At 39.0% G+C, this 17,933-nt stretch overlaps 1 protein-coding gene across 1 annotated transcript in view; it reads left to right on the top strand.

Annotated features, from left to right (window-relative positions):
• Positions 1-10,425: 10,425 nt before the first annotated feature.
• The window catches only part of ANK3 (ankyrin 3), a gene marked incomplete at its 5' end in the record, with an annotated part of 212,243 nt that continues 204,735 nt past the window's right edge, over positions 10,426-17,933 (top strand). The window contains one exon of the mRNA XM_082309097.1: positions 10,426-10,539. Coding sequence (XP_082165223.1) covers positions 10,426-10,539 — 114 coding nt within the window. The remainder of the gene's footprint in view (positions 10,540-17,933) is intronic.

Genomic DNA, 17,933 nt, shown 5'->3' with positions numbered 1-17,933 from the left:
CAGTTACCAGATCCCTCTTGGATTAATCTAACAGTCTTTTCATCAACGTATGTCCCTTACCTTGCTTATGAGAATGTCAGGTATTGCATTTCTCCTGTCTTCAACACCTGTCACCTGTCAATTTCATGAAAGAAAATTAAATTAATTTTATACAGTTTCCTCTTGACAAATCCAGACTGATTGCAGTTCATCCCATTATCTTCTGGGTGATGACAAATTCTTTGATACAGGAGTTTTCTAGGACTGGACATTAACTGGACCAGTGTACAATTTTATTATCTCCTGTTCTTTCAAATTTTCTTTCTCCACCCTGTTCTTTCAAGTTTAGTACCAAGTTTGCCCTTCAACACTCTTTTGGTATCCTGCCTATTTTCCAGGAGGTCTCAAAAAAACCCCCAACCTATAGCGGCTGGAATTTTATCTTAAGCCTCTGTAATTCAAGTGTCCTAGCATGAACTGCATGGAGTTTACCTTGTTGTTATGTACCTATTTTAGTACTCTTTAAGCTGTTCCACTTCTGTTCTAGGGTGACAATTCCTGTATATTTTCTTATCTTCTGCTCTGTGTAGTATTGATTATTTAAAGTTTAGGTTCATCAAATATTTTAGGTAGAATTCATGCTATCTTTAGAAGAAGAAAAAGGCATTTATCTCTGAATAAAACTTCCATGCAACCTTCCTCCTTCCCAGCCCCTCCACGAACTACTTTAAAACAAAACAAAACACAAGAACAGAAAGAAAAAAATTATAATAAAAAAAAAATTAAAAAGCACCTTTAGTTCTTATGCAAGTTTACATCCAATCATATGGGTTTTCCTGTTTTGGGGGAAAAAGAAAAAGCAGGGGGAGGAGGCAGGCAAATGAGCAAGATTGCAGTGCTGACTGGTATTTGTCTTTGCTAAGTGTGTGTGTGTGGATATGCATGTCCAAAGCTATTTATTACTAACCACAGATTCAGAGAAGCGTTCAGCATTGTTTTGTGAAGAAGAGTGATTTCAGAGTTAAAGCAATAAATTCTTCACATCTCCAGCTGACAACTTTTTCCTAGAAATTTAGTGCCTGAAATAGGACACACTGTTCCAGCTGAGACCCAAGCAAAGCTGTGTAGGAGAGAGATATTTTTCCTATGTCTTCGAGGCTGTTACTTCTGTTTTTACATCCCCAGTTTGATATTTGCCTTCTGTTAACTTACGTTCAGTTTGCCATACAATACAAACAAAGCAATCCCCCTTCCAACCTCATCATCTCCAATTCGCAGTTACCCCTCTCTAAAGCAGGAATAATACATTGCTCCTCACCCCCTGTATACTGTGTATTTAGCTTACAAACAGATCAGGGCAGGAATTGCCTCTTACTATGTTGTTCTGAACAGGGCACTAATATTACCTGGGTTTTCAGGCGCCACATCAATGCACCTATTCTGTGATAATTATAATTATTATACAGGTGGTTTTTTTCATATGCTGGCTTGCTCTTGCCAGGCCAAGAAGGAACTTGGCCTCCTGTGGACATTAATAGCTTTATGTGAAATTTATGCATAAACAACATTTCTGAATTTTTGTAGTAGCAGTGAATTTTTTTTGGTTTTGACCAGTCTCTGGTAGTTATCTTTCTTGATCCAAGGGTTTGTTCCAGCAGGATTTTGGCACTGAAATTCCTCCCCCCTCCCCCCCCCCCAAATAAAATGTAAATCTCTGTTTCTAAAATGACCCTGAATGATCTTTGATGTCGGTTGTTGTTTTCAGAAAACGGAGAATTTTCACATGCCATTGTTTTAAGTGTAAACTTATAGTTTTTATGACTGGTATATGACTTTATTTATGGGAAAATGAGAAAAACGTCACCTGAAAAATATGCATTTCATAACCTTCTGCCTCTTGCTATTGATTGTTAATGATTCTACTTTTTACACATTTTTCCTATAAAAGTCAAGTCACTGCTGCATAGAGCGTGCAGAACTCTTACAGTGCTGAAATCTTACTCAGGCAGCTTGTTGAGATTTTAATGATTCCTTTACTTAATTATGGAGAGGATCCTTTGGGAATGAGACAAAGATGGCCATTTGAATATAGGAAAAGGAATAATGAATAATTAAGGGATCTAATTAAATGAGTTTCTTATGCTGGAGTGGATTGGGCTTTTTTTTTTTTTGCTTTTGTATTTTCATTTTAAATGTTTCCTTAGAACTTAATACTAGGAACTAGGATCTTCACTGAAAATTCTGCACTTACTTTTGCTAAAATGGGAAGTCTGCAATTAAAGTCAGAGTTAGTAAATATGTTCTCTGTACTCGTTGAGGGAGCGTAGGTCCAGCATGCAAGTGTGGCACTGAACAGGGAAGGAACTGAAACTACAGCTCTCTGTTGACTCACACATACCTGCTTTCCTTGTCTTAGGAATATTGCATGTTAGTAGTAGATATTTTTTTTTTTTGCACATGAAAGTAGTTCAGAGAAATTAAAAATGAAAAATACCTACCATACAAAACAAGTCAAGGAACCATTTTTCTTCCTTTCTTGTACTTTCTGTATTTTTGCATGACAGAAATTCAACAAATATTATACAGTTGAAAGTCTCAGGACAACTGGGAATTGCTGGAAACTTCAAAGAAAGCCTTTCTTGTGACCTTTGCAGATGGGTCCTTTGTTACAGTTATTCAGCAACTTTTTATTTCAAAATAAAACAATAAATAAGCTGTTCTTGATATGCAGAGCTTGGCAACAGGAAAATATACAGGCACCGGGTCACTTCGTGCAGCTCCCTACTGTCCAAGGTGGGTGGGGGAAATAATCCATTTCATAAGGCAATCAAGCACTGCCTTCACCCAAAGTTACATATATTTTTCCTTTTGTGGCTGTGTCATGGTAGGGAAGGCAAAATAAAATAACATTTTCGTGGTCACAGTATCTTCCTAAGGCAAAGGGCCTCACTAGCCCTGGATATACATTGTGCAATGATTTATGTGGAGGCTCACTTGGTCAAAATTTCTTTTAGCCTAAAGTATATATTTTTGACTGAAACCTAACAAAAATCAAAGGACACTAATTAAAGGGTACTGGCAAATGATCTATTAATTACAGGCAAAGGTGTTGCATCTATTTGTGACTGTTGGTTCCATCCCACTCTTTGTGTGGCAGTTTCCTTTGCTTAAGCAGATTCAGTTATTGACACCTTTGCAGGTATCGCAGTTCTCCAGTGGTATGGCTTTTTATATAGCCTTTATTATTACGAGACTGCTGCTGCTCCAGAAAAGGGACAGCAGGCGGGGACTTGATGCCAAGTAACTTGAAATACCACAAAGACATTTCCTGCTGCTGTTTAGGGTTATTTTTAAAACACTCTGAGATGGGCCGTTTTCTATCTGAGATGAGCAGGGAGTAACTCCTCTTGTATCTGTCTGGGGACTGGATCACCTGGCAGAGATGCTTCTGAAAGCCACGCAAGGACCTCCTTGGTATCTGCTTTTGCTATGTTGAAGGAAATCCCTCCTCGGGCTCAGTGTTCACTGGATGTGTTGGTGAATCGGCTATTGCTTTCACATGTTGGAGCAGAAGTTAACAGATGCAGCAGTGATTAATTGTCCACTCAGGGTGAAGGTTTTAGCTGAACCATAAAATCCTGATGAATGTTTTTTTGCATTTCTTTTTAGAAGCTCACCAGGAAGGGACAGATCCTCCCATCGTATCACAGACAGTGTTCAAGTTGTGAGTGTGGGAGTGCAAAACTGATACAAAACCTACTTTTGCACTTAATCCTACATGCCGGGATAGATTTTCCCGGGTGTGTTGGTGTAATTTGCAGAGGCTTCTAACAATTCCCAGATCAAAATTCTCCATTTGGTGCCACGTAGCACCATCCCACTGACCTCCTGGTCCCCCTGTTGTACTGGGACTTGCAGTGGCAAAACTAGGCGAGCACGGTGCACTAGGCAGAGAGCAACTATGAAACTAGGAATCTGGGGAATGTTAATATACTGAATTTATGGTTTCAGAACATTATTGAGCAGTTCCAAACAAGAGTTGAAAAATACGTCACTAATTGTGATCTAGTGTCAGTCCAGGACATAACTTCCACCCATTAAAATGTTTGAAACCAATTTACTACAATTTCATAGAGTGATCTTTGTCAGCATCCCTAAAACACCAGTACTCTATATGTGAATTTCAGTCCTGGTTGTAGTCTGTTATTTGAATTGCAGGGAAAAACGTAGAGAAACCTTTTCTAAAAGTGCGTGCTTGTATAATTTCAGTGGTTCCCAGTAAATGTAGGTTTTTTAGCAATATTATTCTTGATGGAGGAAGAATAGGAAGGAAGTTTTTTGTGTGTTTGCTCAGCAACAGTTTAGAGATTACATATCTTACTCTTACCGTGTTCCTTGCATTGGATACATTTCCTGGGCTCCTCAGCAATTCTATCCACAAACCCACTCAAAATCTATCTTCCAATTAGTCTGCCTCTATAAATAAGATACACCAGTATCTTTTTCTTAGTTTGTTATGAGTCAGAGATGAAACTCTTTACACCATCTTTGCAGAACAGTTAATATTAATTTGTCACTTTTAGCTCCCTTTCTCTGTATAGGTCTTAAACAAAATTATCCTGTTTTGAAAGTCAGGGATGATAATCTCCAGGTCCTGGGTACTCTGCAGTCTTCTACAGTCACACTTTCTCCCCTGCTGGTGGATGAGCATGTTGTTTCCCTTTCCCAGTTTGTTTGCAGGCAGATTTACCATGCCTGTGTGGTGGCTGGGGACAGTTGAAGATTTATTGTCCCTTTTTCTATGTCCCTGAGGCCATGGGTTGAGTGAGCTTTGAGTCAGCTTTTGAACGGTCTTGATTTACAATGTAAGTCTTAAAGGCAAACCAAAATCGGTAGTTGTCTTTTTTAAATGTCGTGCCTCAAACTGGAAGTCAGTGACGAATTCACAGACATGTCAGCCATCCTCGTATTGGGACTATGCTGGACTGCAGGAGGTATAACTTCATCAGTTAAGCCAAACTGTCTCACCCCTGCATAGAGGAATAGTAATTTTGCACTTAATTCTGCGAGCTTGAATGTGACTGTTGCTTTGAACTTGTTTGAGCTCAGAAGGAAGATGATGTGTCTGGAGAGTGCTTAGTGAAAAGCATATTCCATGACTGTTTTCTGTGTGGGTGTTTTTGGGTGTTTCGAGGGTTTTTGGAGTGGGTTTTTTTTGGGTTTTTTGTTTGTTTATTTGTTTTTGTTGTTGTTTTGGGTTTTTTTTGTACACTTACAATTGTTACCATTTATACTTAAATTTCCAGTGAGGGCAGCAGGATCATTTAAGAAGTAGTCAGCCTCTTGGTAGGACAGTACAAATACCCTCAGCTTCAAATATCTGGCCATTATCACTGCATCTCTGAATTTGTGTCATTTCCAAAGCTTTATTTTTTAAGCTGTTGTGCCTTAAAAAGTCAGATTAGAAATAAAATTTAATTAAAAAATATTCCAAATTTTATACTGTAAGTTCAAAGAAGTTAAGGGGTAAGCACTACAGAAGTGGTCTATAAAATGCAATTTAGATATTTCCTTCTCTCTGTGTAGTGCATGCATCCCCTTCTGACTTTGTCATGTTTCCTCAGAGTTTCTCTGGGGTTGTTATTGCCAAAGCAGAATTCTGCTAAAAGAGATGAGGGGGGGAGAAACTCAATGCAACAAAACAGAAGGGCAAAACAAGCCTTAACTGCTCGTATTTACCATTCATTTGCTACTTAGTGACCTCGATTTTCTGCATTTTTGGAGATGGGTCCATCTTGCCCTGACATCAGATGTGTAAAAAGAAGATAAAAGTAAAACTAGATGCTAAATAAGCTTTTAATCTTGTTTGTTTGCCTTGTTTTTTCTTTTGTTTTTGAGACACAAGGCCTGCTAGTCTAACGTGTGAGCAGACGAATCTTATGAGACTCCTTTGAAGGGTTCTTTTATGATTTAACCAAGCTTTACATAGCATTTTTTTTTTTTAAAACATGAACTCTTATTTCTTTGGCTTAGCCTTCTCCCGAAGTGTTATTTGCATGAATTGGTAAATCAATATTGCCCTTATTTCTAGTACATCTTGTTCTTCTTTCTTCTCTTTTTCTTCTCACTTCCAGTGATTTTCTCAACAAAATAATCCAGAGCTATAGCGGCAGAAAGATAGACTCCCCTTCACCCTTTTATCGTCTGTTCTGTGTAATATAACTTGGAAATTTAGAATTTGAGTAACCTAACAAGAATTGGCTTTATTTTTCTTCATGTGTTTTCCTTTCCTTTGCTCTCTGCTCTTTCTGTTCTATCTATATCGCTTCTTTTCATCTTTGGGAAAATGTAAACGTACTTTGTTTACCAGTAAGAGTTGTTATAGTGACCTTCTAGCACTGTGTGTGAATATAAGCCTTTTTTGATCCATAGTGGTGTAAATATTGGATGTTTCTATGGTGTTCCATCTTCCCTAAAAGAGCTTGGATTTTCATAGATCTATTTTTTGGCATATTTTTAGTAAACCAATATTTTCATGACTGTCTCATCTTTTTTTCTTGTGGTGCATAATTATTTAAAATAAATGTGAAAGTGATGGTACCATCTTTGCTCCATAAGCTGCTGACTAATTGATAAATTAACTCCAATAATTAGATCGCAAACACTTTTCCCCCCTATAACTTCTTCTGGTTTTTCAAGATCTGTCTCAGCGTTGTGTGCTAATGCCATTTTGCAGTCTCTCTTGAATCTAGTTTTAACAGTGAGACCAGCAGCTTAAACTAAACCGAATGACACACTTCACTTTCAAGTTGATAGAATAAATTCCCAACCATTATAACGACTTTGTGAGTAGATGAAGCTAAGCAGACGTTATCCTTGCACTAACAGAAAGTGTAAATTTCCCATTGTTCAAATAAGATACAGTTTATCATTCTCCCTAACTTTATCAGGACCCTATGGATTGTGCTGTAACACTCATTGGCATTTCATTAACTTTGTAATTAAGGGTGAAATCAAATAGCTTAATTATTTTACTGAAGTCTGAAAAGAAGCACTTGATGAAGTTTTCCAGTACCTAATTCCCCTGAAGTGAGTTATGACATGGCATGAAAACCTTCACGCTTCATCCAACTTTTATCTGGCAGTGCCCTATCACCTTCCAGTGAATGATCCCAGTTCACTATTTCCCCAAAAGCCGAAGTTGTACATATACAGTCTCTTTTAGACAGGGGTCTGAATCTTTTACTCACACCTTTTTTGTAACCTCTTTTCTGTTTGAGACTGTTCCAGCCTCCAAGGTACACAAAATCTCTGTAGCATTGCTCCAACTATAAAGGATCTTTTTTTTTTTTTTTCCCCACAAAATCCTAGCTTGAAAAGGCATTTTTTCTTCCTGAAATCTAATTCAGGAGGAGTTTGGACTCTGCAGTTCAAGCAGGGATTGTAATCCACATAATAAAAACATCTACATGTTTGGTCCAGTTGGTTAATTAGCTGAAAAGATACTTGGGATGAAACAGGCTTGGCTGACAGATAAAATCCTTGCACTTAGCGTATCTCAAGGGATTGGGTGAGTTCACTTATTATCCTTATCTGTTAGAATTATTCTCATTAATAAAAGCTTGGACTGCTTTCTACCTGCATAGAATATGGCCTGTGCATAAGGTGGCATTAGGGCTTTTAAACTGCATATGTGCATATTATTCTCTGTGCCAAAGTTTTAAAAAGTATGCCTTGAGAGTTTTAAACATATAACATTTTATAATACATTATTTGTATTTCTATTTAATGAAGCTGTTTAGGCATAACTTACAGGCTAGTATGGTTAAAAGGTTTACAGAATGTCAGAGGATTAGCTAGCATTCACTTCATTTGTGGCTCGAATAAGAAGTTGGTTTCCTAAGGCAAAGGCTCTTGAGTCTTACAAATCCAGATGGAAATGTGCTGGAAATAAGAGGGATCCATCTCTACTGAATTTTGTTGAATCCATTGTCAGTTCTGGTCCTGCTGTATTTTCTAAGCACTTCCCTGCTAATAACTGTGTTCTGTCAGACAGGGGAACTAATGTCAACTTTATTTTACGGAGAAAGAACTGAGCTTCAGAGAGAATAACTGCCAAGGTCATGCGGGCAGCTTGTGAGCTAGAAAGTGAAGCCTTGGGTGCTTTTTCTTTGCCCCCGCCCCCCCCCCCCCCTTTTTTTTTTTTCTTTTTTTTTTTAAATAGGCACAAGGCAGTCTTCCATTTCCCGCCAAAACTTGATAGTTTCTCCACCAGCCTTCTTGAGATACCTTCTCCAGCCCCCTTAAATCAGTAACTTCGCCCAGTTCCCCTCTCCAGTAGGGCTCCTGTGGTACAATAGAGTCCTTCACTGCAGCCCTGTGCTTCACTGTAGAGCTGGGCCGAAACCCAGATACCTGCCTGAATGTGGCCTTTGACTGCTCGCAGTTATGCCTTACAGTTGAAAGCATGCTCTGGGCGTCCTTTGAGTATACTCTTTGCATGTTTAAAAATAGAAATACGTTTATTCAAACTTCTATAGCACACAGAGAAGTGGGAATTTACTGCTTCTGGTTCAAAACCAGGCATTGCTCAAGTGCGACATTCCTCTTTCCACAACTTTCCAAAGGCAGCATTATATGAGTCTTCAGAAGTCTTTCAGAAGTGGAGGAGGAGTAGGGAGAGATACATGGTGGTGTGTAGGTACAGGGAGTTTTGGATACAAACAGGAACCTGTGATTTTACTGCATCAGGAAGAAAGGTCCCTAAGGTCACATAACTGTGGTCTCCATCCTTGAGCATTTCTTAAAAGTCATTCCAAGATAAACAGCTTTTTAAACTTTGTTTGTTAGCCTGTGAGCAGGAGACAAGCAGTGCACTATGTGCTGCCTTTTGGACAACATAGAGTGTGTTCAAAGTAGTTTCTGTTTTGGAGGTTTAAAAGGTTATTTTACTTTTAGCCATGTTATGTGAAAACTGAAGCAATGGATGCATGTCACTTACTGGACCCCAGCAACCCGGATTCAGAAAACGCCTCTCAAGTTCAGGGGAAGAATACTTACAACCTCATGAGACCTCTCTGGATTTTATGCTGCACTCCGAAGATTCAATATGATTTGGCTAACTGCACTTCAAATTTAAATTTAACTTTATTACAGCAAATTCTGTTTATTCCTTCTGGAAAGAAATGCTAGTATCATGTAAAATACCCTGGTTTCACTTGTGGAGACTTTTGGTTCTTATCTGGAAGAAATCAGACTGCCTTAAAATGCTAATCTTCATTTCTGCAAAGTATTCTACTAGGAATACTGGGAAAGGTTAAAAACAGCAATCTCGAGGCAAGCTGCTGATTGTTCATATTTGTGTAGCAAAAATATGGTTCCTTATTTACTAGATGCTTGCTCTGTGTTCATCCTAGTAAAAGATCCTCCTGCAGGCCTTAATACTGCTGCTATTTTACCTCCCATGATGAATATTCAAAAGCTGCAGTCATTGAGGACTCAGGTGGCAAAAATAGTAAGATGATTGAAGCAAGCCTTGACATAAAAGACTAAAAGTACATTTCCAACTACATGGAAATAGTGCCGATTTCCCTTTATGACCACGTAAAAGAACAGTGCCAGGAAATCTCCCATGAATTAAATGCCTGTTTCACACACCAGTGCGATCGCATCTTTCTTTCTGTATGATGTGTTGTAATAAGTATGTTTAAAAAAAAAAAGGAAAAAAGACAACAGGGCTTTCTGTAATCCTCTCTCACAAAATGTAGTGGAATTGAAAAATGGGTATAAAGGACACACTGTCAAGATATGGCAATGCATGCATTGTTTTCTACATAATGCAGTCAGGGTCTCCATGGTAAAAAGAAATTTTTATTTTATTTTTTGTCACCATCAGCAGTTAACCTAAAGTAGGAGCTGCTCCATTTCATTATAGGTTAAATGGCTTACCATACAAAACTAGCTGAGAAATGTACATCATTAACACTGCATTTTTTAATAGGTTTTAAAAACATGCTTTAGGATTAGTGCAGAAAATACAATACAGCATATGTTATTGTTCTGGAATTTTTTTTAATAGAAAGCGCTCCTTTTCAGCATTCCCCCTTCAGTGGAGTCACTTAGACACTTCCAGCTGGTGGCAGGGGATACAGCCATAATACAGCTTTCTCTGTCCCAGCTGTCTTTTTCATTACGTTAAATGCGTTACGATGGCTGCACTGTTTTATAAAGGTTCAGGTACAGAAAGGTATAGGAAGAAATCTGCAACTATGTATTTTTGTAGTGACTGCAAGCTTCTGTGAGATCTCTGAATCCTGAATGTGTTCCTGGCTCTGGTCACAGATTTCCTTCCAATCACTGGAACATTTGCTGTAAGGGCTGGCTAAAGGTGCCCGAGGAAATCACCTTTTACAAGGGAGCATTGTTGTAAAGGATTTTTAATGCATTATGGCTCACGCAGCATCACAGTTAAAGAAAAACAGGGATTTAGAAATTAATGCTGATGAAGAAACTGAGAAAAAAAGAAAACACAGGAAAAGATCCCGGGATCGGAAGAAAAAGGTATCTAGATCTGTGCCAAATTCTGACAGGGATTCTTTTGTTTTAATTTTCTTACCTTGCAATTGAAGTATCAAAGCTTGTTCTTGCGTGTAACTTTGTAACTGTCGGAGTAATTTGTTAACGTTGTAAAATAGCATTGATAACCACGGCTGTGGGGTTTGCAAAGCAATTGAATGTTTAATTGGATATTAGTTGATTGCAGTGAAGATGCAGAAGGTGTGCATTCATTTCCCAGATAAATCACTTGTGTTACCATGATATGCAAACTGTCTGTGAGTTGAAAATAGTTTGTAACCATGATGTGAGGTTAAATGCTGAGCTTTCTCATGGGTTTAACAGCATAATAGTTTAGCCTTACATACATGTACTTAAAAGGGATGTGTGTGGAGGCAGATTTTTTTTTTTCTTTGTGTTGGGACTGTGTCACATGTTTGGCTTCTGAAACATCCATTTTTGGGATAATGTTACAGAAATAAGGTGTTTCAGTGTTTCTCTTTTTTCCTAAGGGTGAGCTGTTTTATAGAATTGAGCTGTAACAATTTGTTATTAACAACTTTCTTTTGTTAGGGAAATATGTGACTGAGATCACAGAGCCTGATTTTTCTCTGCTGTAGATTTGTCTTAGCTGCAGAAAACCCTCCAGCACACTAGGAACTGAAAAATTCAGCAGGCACTGCATTGCTCATTGTTCAGTTCAGGAGCTTCTGTGTGATTCCAGTCTTACTGTTTCTCTCTAAGGTATACAGCAAAATAGTTATGGTTTGTGGCATAATGACAGATAAAGAGGCCAGCCACTTTGGCAGCTCTGTGGATATGTCCTTAAAAATGACACCTTGTACTCTGCTCCATAGGAATAAGGCCCTGCCATGATTTCTTGTCTTTGGCTGTAATTTATTATAATTTTTCAAGAACATATCAAGAAGCCAGTTGTCTTAACAGAAACCTGGGAATGTAGTATTTCTGTGTGCCTTTGTGAAATCCCCCTAAGGGGGAACTGGATAATCTTCATATGCTCAGAGAAGCGGTGCATGTGCTTCCTAAATGACATGTAGATTTCCACTAACATATGTGCATCTTTTGGTTGGGTGAGAGTCAGCATTTCCCTGCCCTTTTCTCTTTTTTTCTCTGCCATGGCAGTACTATACATAACGAAAAGCACTAAGAAACCCACTGCCTTCTGTTCTGGTGAGCACTTTAGGAGACCGTTTAGATGGCTGCAGCGAATATACTGCAGCATGTTAACTGTACGTATTTTTTTCTGTGTGAATGTATCCATACATCTGCCAATATAAAGGAAAGCGTGAAAATAAGATTCTGCCTTTTGGGCTAGTTTTGAGGTGCTGCTGTTTGAAACTGGCCTGAATTAGTAATGTTTTTCTTGTCTGCTGTTTAGGTTATGTGCAGGTCTGTAATGTAGCTATCGGTGGGGTTTTTTTCCCCCCAGCTGAAATTGATTACGGCAGATAAGAATTTTAGGAGCTGGTCTGTCAACCCATATTTTCCTATGGCTTGTGAGCTAAAATGTATAGTCTCTCAGCTAACTCTACTCATGATGCAGGAAGCCCACGTTGTACTTAATGTGCTCAAGTTTAACAATAGCGTGCCCAACCATACCCATATACTGTCTTTGTGTGAGGGTGCTTTCTCACAGTTTGTAATTAGAACAATATAGAAGGGATGTGGCAGTGAGAGGCTCTTGATTCAGTGAGGTGAGACAATTGCTTTGTGGACAAAAATGCTTTATTGTTTATACAACATAGTGCTGTAGAAAGGAAATCTCTTAGCAACCAGAGTGGCACATGGATAAATATCAGTCTATTAATCTCAAATGTATGGATTTTTTTTTCAGTGTTTTATTTCTGCATCTTAAGAATGAGATAAAATAGAGAGCTTTTGCTCCATCAAAGGCTTTTTCGGGCCGTAGCCCCCCACCCAACCCCTTCATGTCACAGTGGAATTTGGTAGCTTATTCCAGTTTGTTTTGGGGTTTCCTTAGGTCTTTGCAGATTCAGGGCATGTAGAGGCTCTCTCTACTACGAGAATGGAGCAAAAAGCAGCAATTGCTTCACTTAACATTTTTACATTTGGGCATCATTTTCTCATAGCAAAGACATGGTTTTGCTATCCAGTACATAGGGCGTAGGAAGTCCAATAATTGTGGTTTGCCATTTTGTACTTTCCTGACTATTTAAAACATTTTCCCCCCAATTTTTCCACTATGAGTTGTGAGTCACTTCTTGTTCCTCTGCACCACCCACAAGCAAGCAGTACTCGGGGTTTTTTTTGTTGATCACATGATACTGCACAAAGCTAACCCTTTGCTTAAGCAGTATACAGAAATATCCTTTAGGGTCTTCCAATCACATTGGAACAACAGAAAGTGCTAGCGTTTCTGGATAATTTATACAGTAAGGAGACCAAGGCAGCCAATGGTTAGAAAGTAAGGCTGGTGGGAGCACCCAGTGTCCTAGACTTGATGATACCAGCAACAGTCATGCTGATTTATGTTCCTATTTAGTTTGAAGATTGCAGTCTGAGGGTAATATTTCACCACTTTTGACTGGTTAAGCAATTTACGGTGTAATAATGTTTCTGTTAAGGCTTACTTCGATACTTGTACGAGAGAAATGACCTTTTTAAAAATATACACAAAACACAACCCTGTATTATATCCAATCCCGTTTAATTTCAAGGTGAGTTATTTTCCAATTGCCGCACTTAGCTCTGTAGAGACGCTGTGCTTCTGTGCCCTATGGGTCCAACATGCTCTTTCTGTTTGTCTGAATTCAAGACATTTCTAAAGGTTCAGTGCTTAAAATAGTTGAAGTCATGTAAGAGGAAGGGATGGGGCCAGCAAGTGAAGTGAGTACAGTGAAGGGTCTGCATTATACAGGTTTCCCGTTTATTCTGTTCAAGTTTATATTACAGCTTCAAGCAGTTCTGCCTCTGGATGGTTATGCAGTGTCCTACACTGCAAATAGTTTGAGTACACCCAAGGGCAGACCTGAGCCTTAAATGGTATCACAGAACAAGCTAACCTACCCTTAACAATAAGTGATTGATAGGATGGCCTGCTTGATTCCTTATAGTGTGGCTCTGTCATGCACAGTTTGGTTAGTGAAAAGTAGAAATGGTTTATCCTAATAATGTCTGGAAATAATTTAGTTGCTTAGTCAGTGCCATTCCTAAAATAAAGGTGAAATCTCTGAATTTTTTTTCCTGTGTTCTCGGTTCAGTACATAGTAGAAGAGAAGGGCAGGTCTTGGCACATACTCAATGATTTGTTTTATGCAATATTCAGTAGGACTGGAATGGTTTCCATTTGCATGTAGTGCTCAGGAGCTAGCATGTTCTTTGGGAACACAGAATAGTTTGATCATAATGCAAAGCCTGGATGCTGCCATCTCTGAGATGTTAAAGGCTGTTGCTGTCATATCCTCTGCTGCTGCAAACTTGTGGGCAGCAGGGAAAGTAATGGATGCCAATGTCACAAATCCTGGTAATTTCATCAGAAGGCTCACAGTGTTTGAAGGTTTTACTTAACTTTCAGGTATGCTGGAAAAATTGCCCTGCAATTTCATAATGGGTATAAATTGAAATGCTGTGTCAGGAACGATCAACCTGTAGGTGTGTGGCTGTTCATGTGGCTTCGAGGAGCTTGTGTGTTTTCTGACCTGGGCTCTGCTCCCAGCTGCGAGGGCCTGTGGGAGACAGCTTGGACTGCCCAAGGTAGCAGAGCTGGAAACACCTCCCAGGGGCAGCAAGACCCCAGGAGGGCATCATCATATCCTAGCTGGGAAACTCCCACTGTTTCCTTTCCCCTCAGCTCTCTTGGGACTGTCAAATGTTTTATGGATCTCAGCTGTGTCAAGGTTTCAGTACAAGTCTCAGGAGGTTGAAAAAATTCACCATCTGCACCCACGCAATTAACCTGAGCAAAGGGTTGTGTGCAGACCAGCTTCAGTGCAAGTGGTTTTCTTCAGTTTGGTTCATGGCGATAATTAAGCAGGTTTAAGGAAAACAGGAATAATTCTTTCTCTGACAGACACATGTTCCTGCAATGAATTGCCCTGTGGTTTTAAAAAGCAATTCGGGTTGGAATTGGTGCAGTTTTCCCATGCAAGCAAGTCTACCATTGTCAGGTAAAGCTTGAACTGTGAGCTTCAAGGCTTTTAACTCCCATAACAAGTACAAATCCCCATCCGTTTTTTAAAATTTTTAATTTCATGATTTTTAAACAAATCTCAGGATTAGAGAGATCTGTTTCATGGTTTCTGAATGGTTGAACTTGACAGTAGTAGAATCTACATAGGTTGGGCACAAATGATTGTTCCTTAACTCACTTGTGTTAAGGCACAAACCAGGCAGATGTTGCTCTAACATCTGGGAACATGAGCTATGGTAAATGAAAAGATCATGTAGATTTAGGGCCTGAAGGAAAAATTGTAATCAGTGAATCCTTCCTAGGTGCGATGAAAATTTCAGTCATATCCTTGATTTTGGACATGATGCTCTGTCAGAGGCAAATCTAATTAAATAATTGAAAGATATTTTTGATAGATGCTTAGGGGCACTGGTGGATGGGATATCTACTAGCAGTGTTGAATTCTTACTAGCATGGGGTTTGGTGGTGAAATAGTGTTTCTATTCAGCTGGAAAAACAATTCCTTCTTTGAAGATGACCCCCAAAGGAATGAAAAGATTGAATTGTATTGTGTGGGTAGCACTACAGCATCACTTGAAGTGGGCACTGCTCAGTGTTACTTTGTTGTTTATAAACCCTGAAAAATTTTTGCACTGCTATACATTTACATTTTTATTTAGGCAAGTTTAGAACGTTCACCTTTCCTCTTCACCTTCTTGATGCCTGAGGATTGTGCCATCACAACAGATGGCCATTAGTTGTTATGCAAATGTCAGTTTGGGTTATAAACTACCTTATACGTAATGTTACCAGCTCGTGGTGGGAGGAGATGGGGAAGAAGGAGAACTAACAATGGGCGACCTCGCCATTATAGGAAAATTGCTCAGTGACTAGATTTAGAGCTGGACTCTCAGTGAGTGTAAATCAATACTGTTTCAACTACCTGGTTGGTATTAATGGAGTCTTTTATCCTTCTGTTTTTTCTACCCAGGCTGGGTTTTATTTGGTTTTTGGGGGACAGATGAGGGGGAGGGGGAAATGTCTCTTCTATGGGCAAATGGATGCTTTTGAAGCAAACGGAATTTCAATGATGATGTTTGGTGAACAGTGATTTAAAGAAAAAAAAAATCTCTTTATGCAGTTATGAATATCCAGCCCTGTGCCAAAAGTCAAAGCAGTGCTAATTTCAAGCTCTTAACTTGCCTGAATTGATGGCTTCAGGATAAATCGCGCTCACTTTGATACAATTCCCCTTGGCCATTTGCTAAATGTTTGTTACTGTGAGCCAAAATATTTGTCGACTAGTGGAACTGACTGAGCACCTGCTAAAATTGAGTGTTAGGCTCAATCAGACCTAGTTTGACTCAAATGGGGGTAAGAACTAGGCTCTTGGTTTACGTGATGTAGGTAGAGGAAAGCAATAGAGAAGAAAAAAAAGTCTGACTTGTAAATTGTATTTAAAAAAAAGTACTTAGTTCCCATACAAAGCGTGATGTATTCCCACATTGATTTGAATGGAAGTTCAGACAATAAAGGGCTGGATTTGCTGCTATTCAGTAATTTATATGGCTGTTTAGGCCACTGGTAGAGTGGTAACGGGGATTTTCTGACTGAGGCAGTAGGGCTAGCACAGGACTGCATTGTAAAAGCATAGAGAACTGGGCCTTAAGGGTTTGATCAGTGTGCCTGTAGTGTTGGAAACCTCTTGGGCCTTTTAGCAACTCTACAAAATAATGCCTTCCCATTAAACTGGGATGTGTGGGGGGGCCCTTTCAGGTAATGAGCTCAACTGAGACAATACAGCTGCCCCACATTGTTCCTGACTTCAGTTATCTAACTTAGACTATAGCCCTATATATTAAATGGAAAAAGATAGGTGTCTTCAGAGGATAATTCAGTGTATGTAAGTGAGACAAGTGAAAGCAATGTCCTCATTTTCAAAGGTATCGAGTATCGTCCAGCCCTGCAGCTTCAGCTGAGAGCTTTGGGCATTCTGCAGATCAGGCCCTGGCATCTCTGGTGGATATTTGGGATCGTATAACACTTCTAAAAAAAATCTTTCTTATATGTCTGTTTGCCTGACTGTGGTATTTGTGTGGAGCTCCGCTTTGTTGGCCAGTGCTCTGCAAGGTGGCTAGTTACCGATCTCCATGGAAGAGGTCAGCTTTTGCTTTTATTTTTTATAGAGATTGAAATCACTGTATGGTGACTTGGAAGGGAAATCCAACAGTATGCTGCTTTAGTATTTATTCAAGTAAGACTAATGTGGACAGGAGAACTAGATTGAAGTAAGATGCCTGTTTTGCTAATTGAAAAGAAAATTCACTCTGGGATGTATTTATTTTTTAAAAAATCATAATTTTGTCAATAAGCTGAAGTTCTCCATTATTTAGAAAGTTATGGCTGTTTAGTAATGTGAATTTGTCACACATGAGATTGTTAGTGCTCTGGGATGTACACAAGCAGTTTAATGCCTTTGTATTATGTACCAGAACTAAAACTTTATTTTGCCTATTTAGCCATATTATAGTTGCAGAAAGATACAGGACATATTGTACTGCATAGTCACCTTCATCTGAGCTTTATTTTAGAAAACTTTTTATGGTTTGTTTTAACGACCTGAATGATGTGTTTTACCTAACTTTTTGGTTGTTCAGCTATGTTTTATTCACAGTTTTGGATTTTAGCTTATTGGGCAGCTGAAGGGTCTAATGTATTATATTTGTTCCATCATGGTTTATGTGTCAATTTTAAATCTCAGTTCAAGTGTTCATTTCCCTATCTTCCTAGTTTCTCATTGAAAATCATTCATAATTAAAGAGAAAAGTACAGGGTAGAAGAGGTTCACTTACGTTTCTGATATCCTAGTTTATGCAGAATATATCCTACTCCATATTTATCCAACTGGAATTAATGGGACTGTATAGAAGTAGCTACTTCTTGATAAAAGTGGTAGTATCCAAGGCCTCTGTTAACACACTGACTGCTCATGAGCACAAGCAGGAAATGAAGGTCTGTACCTTAACAGGTAACCACTACCCCGTCATGAAAGTTATACAGACACAATGTCTGCATTTATTTCATGGGAGTAACATGACATATATCATAGTGCCTGGTGGAGGCTACCTCAACAAAATCTCCATCAATAGCGTTAAACTTGGTGTCTCTGGTGACTCCATCTCTACCAGGAGTCAGGCAGGCTCCCAGGTGTGCCTGGTGCTTCACTCATGGAATTAATAATTTGTAAATA

The sequence above is a fragment of the Platalea leucorodia genome, assembly GCF_965183815.1.
Source record: "Platalea leucorodia genome assembly, chromosome: 4".
Taxonomy (NCBI): domain Eukaryota; kingdom Metazoa; phylum Chordata; class Aves; order Pelecaniformes; family Threskiornithidae; genus Platalea; species Platalea leucorodia.
This window is presented reverse-complemented; position numbering and strand designations above follow the sequence as displayed.